At 30.1% G+C, this 6,862-nt stretch overlaps 1 protein-coding gene across 1 annotated transcript; it reads left to right on the forward strand.

Moving 5' to 3' along the window:
* Nucleotides 1–967: 967 nt before the first annotated feature.
* Nucleotides 968–5,408, forward strand: LOC135924498 (protein IMPACT-B-like). Its single transcript, XM_065459555.1, has 9 exons — nt 968–991; nt 1,037–1,162; nt 1,204–1,256; nt 1,298–1,357; nt 1,393–1,702; nt 1,749–2,171; nt 3,037–3,104; nt 3,856–4,115; nt 4,495–5,408. The coding sequence occupies exons 1-6, from the start codon at nt 968–970 to the stop codon at nt 2,139–2,141; spliced, it is 966 nt and encodes a 321-aa protein (XP_065315627.1). The 3' UTR covers nt 2,142–2,171; nt 3,037–3,104; nt 3,856–4,115; nt 4,495–5,408.
* Nucleotides 5,409–6,862: the final 1,454 nt, after the last annotated feature.

Below are 6,862 nucleotides of genomic sequence, written 5' to 3' on the forward strand. Positions count from 1 at the left end.
GTTTTATCCTTCCGTCTACTAATTGATGTAACAACACAGCCCCTAATCCTATAGGCAACTGCGCGATATACGGATTTAACGTTTCCCCGGAAGATAATTTTAACCTCATCAAAGGAATTTTGTTTTTTAGTCCACCGCCAAGGTACTTTTACACTCGTTAATCTATATAATAGCGTCGCTTTACAATGTAAATTACGAATAAAGCGTTTATAATAATTTACGAGTCCTAGAAAAGATCTAAGTTGTTGTATATTCTTAGATTTTGATGCATTTTGGATAGCCTTTACCTTTTCTGGATTAGGATATTACCAAATTTATCAATAATCACCTAAAAAAACGATTTTTGTAAAAATCTTACTTTCGCCAAATTCGCCTTAAGACCAGCCGTCTGAAATCTGTCTAAAACGATTTGTAAATTTTTTATGTGCTAAACATTGTCGACTAGAAATAATTACGTCATCTAAGTAGTCACCCATTTGGCAATCTTTTAGCAACTCATCCATATATCTCTAGAATACTTTCCAATTTAAAATACAATCGTCGGTAACGGAAACACCCCTATGAGTCTCACTTGTCACATCATATTTATTAATTACTTAGAATGTTCCATTCCTTTTTATAAATATATATAAATAACATTAAATAAAATTTATTACAAAAAACAACATATTATTTTATAGCTTATGTTTTTTTAAAAATACATTTTTAAAATTCAGAATATAATAAGGGGTTTCAATACAACTCAAAGTGACTGCATTTGATGCAAAATATTTTTTAACTAATTTAGCTAAAATAATTATAAAATGCAAAAATTCGGAGTTTCCATCATTTTCTAAGAATTATACTGAAAATAAATTTAATTGATCATTGTTACTAAGGCCATGTATATTTAAAAAATTACATAACACTATGAAGAATCAGGTGTTCTCAGTTTACCATCAATTCTTAATTCATCTGTTTGTTCGTAATGTCTTCAAAATTGCATAAATATGTTAGTAATTAATAGATAAATGAGGTATTGCTACATTATAAATAGGAAGAAGAAATACAAGCCCTTACTTTAATATATGGTGAAGATCTTAATGTTATTGATAAATCAAATAAGATATATTCGATAAAAATTATTTCAAATGAATATTCTGATATAGAATGTGATTTACAAGTAATTAAATGAATTATTTTTTTTTTACCTAATTTTTTTAGATTAAATTTATTGATGAATATCCTGAAAGTCTTCCACCAATTTTTCAAATCAAGTATATAATTGGAAATATTTTGATGATAATTAATAATTTAGCTGCAAAATTATTGAGCTTGATTTCCAAAAATTTGAAAAAGATTTAATTAACATATATAAGTTTGTAAAATACTTTAAAAAATTATAGTTTTTAGTGAAAATAAAGGTGAAAATATTATATTTTTATGGGTTGAAAAGGTAAGAGAAAATTTGCACTTATTAAAAAGTTCATTCAAAACTGTTCCCATCAATGATGCTGGTTTATCTACTCATGTATTATCAAATATTGATAATGACAAAATGTTAAAATGTAAGAAATATTCTGATGATAATCAAAATAAAGCTGAAATCTCCAATTTGAAATTGTCAAACAAATTTGATATAGAAATAATTACTGGCCTTCCAATTCTGGAAAGGAAAAGTACATTTCAGGCTCATATTGCAAGAGTGTTTAGTTTGTCTGATGTAATGATCAAAAATTATATAATGTTTACATGTCATTTTAAATTAGGTACAAAAATTTGTAACGCAATTGAAAATTATTAATAAAAAGGTAGACCAAGCTACTCACAATATTCTAGCCTATAGGATATTAAAAAATAACTCCCTAATAAAAAATGATAATGATGATAACATAGAATCTAAACCATTAAATAATTACATTATTCAAGATTATGATGATGATGGTGAAACTAATGCTGGCCACAGGCTACTCCATTTACTACAGCTTACGGAAGCTATTAATGTAGCTGTAATTGTGTCTCGGTGGTTTGGCGGCATTAAATTAGGCCCAGATAGATTTAAGTTTATAAATAATGCAGCTAGAGATTTGCTATCACAAAGTGGATATATTAACAGTAAAAATGAACAACTCAAAAAGGACAAATTAAATAAAAGGAAATAATACTCTTATCAATTTTTTTTTATTTATTTTGTAATAATTTATAATTTATATATATATTAAATCCAAATATTAATATCACTAATTTTTCAATAAATATATAATATTGAACAAGTTATTTATCATTATCATTGAACTTAAATATAAGATTTTTCCTAACTCAATTTTATAGATAAGCTTTGAGTTGTTATTTTAATCAAATGTAAGATAATATTTTACTATTAATTTAAAGATTTTTTAAATTAATTTTATTGTACATGCTAATAATAAAAGATAGATTAAACATGCTATTTTTATAAAGTTTTTCCTATCCTGTAGAATCCTAAACTGCACATAAATTTTTTTTTATATGCTTTTAATTTATTTGATTTTCTGGATTAAAAAACTTTCAGATATCTCTTAAGGGTACCAGGAATCTTTTTACACATAAATTTTCCTTAAAATTGAGCAGATGCCTACACAAGATTTGTTATGATGGTGGGGGCAGGGGCTGATTAAATTGTTTCCCAAAGTATTCTAGTAGTTATTAAAGTTGCAAATTAAGCCATCAACATGACTTCTTATGTATATTTTTATATTCTTGTTTAAAAAGTAAATGTTCATTTATTCAAGGTAATAATGGGTATAGTTGCCAAAATATATAATTATTATTTTCTTGAAAAACTTTTCACAATATTCTCAAATATAAAGAAGGCATTATCAAACAGAACAGCCATGCAAATAAATCATATTGCACTAAAGAAACTATTTTAATATATATAAGTTTATTATTGTTATTTTGTATAGGTTTATAAATTCATTGAGAAAATATAAAAATTAAAAATTTTTAAATGGCTTCAACATAGTGTCACTTTTTTAGAATATAACAAATGATAAAAGGTTTTTTTTAAAAAAAAAGGTATAGTCTTGATAAATTGGGCAACTGTCTTGGGCAAAAATCTTGGTCGCAACAGTACTCAAAGACCGGTACGAATGTTTATTAATTATACACGTAATTTATTGAACAATTATTTTATTAACTATAACTGTATTTACTTAAAATCTACTACTACTTCCAAAAGTGGTGGCAGGCAAATCACGAATCTAAAATTAAGTAATCCCCCCCCCCCGCCTTCCCATCCTAAATCAATAAATATGAAAATTTAAATGATTTTATTTTAGCCCAATAGAACAAACGGTAATTTATCGCCTATTTTATTAAAATTTATTACTTAAAAAAAACCATGGGCCTCAGAGTCGGATACTTTTCCAACTAGTGTAATTTTTGTTATATTAGACAAAAAAAATATTTAAAATATTTAGGCATACATAACTATGGTTCCTTTTTTGAAAATTCAATCAACCCCAATTGATGTCTATCTTAGTTACCTCGGATCTGTGAGTAGTGTTGTTAAACAGCTCGTTTTGAGCCGATTTTAACAAAAACTAACTCAATATTTTATCCAGAAAAATATTACGCAAGCCTGAAGATTTTGCTCATAGAAGGACCAAAGGTCTATACATATATTTTCGAAATCTCCAGGAGGTAATATTTTTCTAGCTAAAATATTGAGTTAGCCGTTTTAAAAAATAGGCTGTTAACGAGCCGTGTAACAACAATAGAATTGAGAGCCTTCTTTTCCTTTTTTTAAAAAAAAATTTTATTGATTTCATCCCCGTTTTATATGTGTTTTTTTTAAATTTAATAGCGTTTTAATGTTTTTTATAATTTATATAGGAGATCAAATGAACCCTTAATTGGAGATCAAAATACATACAATTAATGATAATCTTAAGACAATATATCAAATGGAAAAACATACTAAAAATAATAATCTCATTATTAAACATGGTCCCAGAGATGCTATGTGCCCAGCCAAAATTAGAGATCAAAATGCATAAAATTTATAACTCCTAATTACAATGATATTCTTAAAACAACAAAACCCTTATCAAATGGAAAATCTTCTTATACTGTTTTAGATGCTATGTGCCCAGGTATAAATAAACCTTTAGCTACCTTATTGGAACAATTACATCTTAACATTATACTAAGTACCTCTTTACCGCCTTTGATTTCAATTCTAAATGATTACATTTCATCTCAATAAGATTATGATACCTCCAATTTATTAATCTACATTAAAAATTTAGTATTCCAGATTTAAATTATCCCAAATAACTTCCAATATTGGATCTACAATTTCACAGATTCCTAAAGCAAATTTTAAAACGATTTACCCTGCCTTCATCATACTTAATTTATATATTTATCTACCTTTGACACTTCTCCTTATACAATATATATCCTGCATAAGTTATTCTAAATTTCAAATTATAAATATATATCAAATTTTATTTCATTTTGATGACCTAGATATCTTCCTGTTTTGATAAGAGGGTTGGCAAATAAAAATTCAAATGCATAAAATATATGCCATATGCAATAAATCTACAAACATAACCAAAGCTAGGAAGTTTCAAATTCATGGTCCTCCATCCTCTAGATGTCGAGATTCATGGCTACCAAGTATAAGACCTACTGATCCTCCATTCAGTTTATTAAATTAGCAAGCACACCCTCCGACTTACCTCCAAGTCAACAAACCCATCCTACAATCATGGGATAGTGAATTTTTATCACTGCCCAACCATCCCACCATATCCAGTATACCACGGGGTGCACGTAAATCTTGTGGAATCCTTCAACAAATTACATTCAACTGTAAATAATCCTGGAAACCTAATGGAGAAATTTACTACGCTTCACCAATTTCACTCTCAAAATTCCCCATAATAAAATCTAATCATTAAAACATCAATATCTCACTTCAATCCTGAATCCAATCCACTCCCTATTGCTCGTAAGGCCATAATAGTTTCAAATAAAATAAATAGCCTTAACATAAACTCAGTCCTTCTTTCCATGACTTCTGAAGACTCCTTAGCTACCAACGAGTCCACTCTAGAAGCTTTTTTAAAACACAATATATGTGATTTAGAATTCGTTTACTCAAGCAAAAACAATCATAGCTCCTGAAATCAACATTAACGGGACAATTAAAACCGTAAGATCTTTTAAAAAGACTCTTCAGGAGACCTTGATGGCATTCGTGCCATCATCATCCAAGACATAGCCCAACATTCCATGTAAAGCCCTTTTACAGAACCTTACCAGGTTATTAAATAGAATTCTTAATGGGCCCCTTCATCTATCATTTTTATTTTCTATCTTCTTTGGCGCCCGTCTAATAACCCTCAAAAAAGGATGGAGGTATTCGCTTAATTGCTATTGGGATTCACAAAATAATCTAGAAATTTAATCTAAATCTATCCTTACCTTAAATTCATCTAGATGATGGCATTGTCTCGGGCAACCTTTCCACAATCTTGTCCATTCCCTCCATCATCGAGAATCTCTCACATATTTCAGGACTATCACTCAATCTCCCAAGAGCGAGATTTGTTCCTATATCCTACATCCATTCCTTTAGACATGACATACTACGTCATCAACAAAGACAAGATGACACATCTGGGATCACCGACAGGGGGTGAAAGACGAACGAAACTTTTTAAACAATTTAATTACCTCCCCGCCCATTAATCTTTTTTTTAATAAAAAACTATTTCAATATATTTAAAATCCTCTTCGATCTTCAAATGCCTTGTTTCTCATGACACCCAAATCAAGGGCCTCCTTGAAAATATTTTACTTAAAATTTTTCAATTCATCCTGGCTTCAGACCACCCTCCACAGAAGTCTGATGGTATTGTTATCCGATCCCTGATACAACTTTCCCTCAGTCTTTATCTCACCTTATTTGGCTGCTCAATCTATTATCAAAAATGGATCCATTCCTTTAGACCCTGACTTTTCTCAGGCCCTTACCTTTTGGGACAGCAATAGCCCATCCACTCTTTGTCGTCCTGCCTCCATCATTAAAAAAACTGGGATGCTCCTCTGATCGCCCCTTCTGTTGAATGCCTATTTTCGAACAGGCACTTTGAGGACAATCCCAATAACTTAGTATTACATACAAACTTAGGTTACGAATGATTGAAAGCCATTCCCAGTTCCAATCTTCCTTCATGACTGGCGAACAGCTACGGATTTCCATAGCCCTCCGCCTTGGCTGTAATGCAGTAGTTCCCTCCATTTGTATTGACTATGGTTAGCTCATTGAATCGAAAGCTTACCCCCCCCCCCCTGCACTGCAAGTTCTCCCATAGACGACAACCTCATCATAAATCTTTCAACATTCCCCTAGCTGTCCTTAAAAGTTAATATTCCATCCACTCTCAAACTAGTGGGCCTCTCAAACGAAAACGCCATAGTCCCGATGATTCCTCATTCCCTGGACTAATGATCTTCCGCTCGCTTGGGACTATACCTGTGTCAATTTTGCAGCAAAGTACAACCTCTCATTTTCTGCCATCGAAGAAGCAGAAATTTAAAAAAAAACAAATACATTGGCCTCACCAACACTCTGTCCATACCAATATTCTGTTTGGAAGTGAGGCCCTCAATTTCATAAAAATCCTAGGAAAAAAATGGAAAGATCTCAGGGGACTTCAATAAAGGATTTTACCTTCGTTAGCAGATTTCCTTGTAAATCTGCCGGTCCCATTTTTTAAGTATTCACTCTTTTCTAGTGTAATATTATATCCTTTTTTAAAATATTTTTTTTCTCTTAGTTCTTTTTTACGTTTTTTTTTCATAGATATATACATATATTTTTTGA

This window comes from Gordionus sp. m RMFG-2023, chromosome 2 (assembly GCF_954871325.1).
Source record: "Gordionus sp. m RMFG-2023 chromosome 2, tfGorSpeb1-WG-v2, whole genome shotgun sequence".
Classification (NCBI taxonomy): domain Eukaryota; kingdom Metazoa; phylum Nematomorpha; class Gordioida; order Chordodea; family Parachordodidae; genus Gordionus; species Gordionus sp. m RMFG-2023.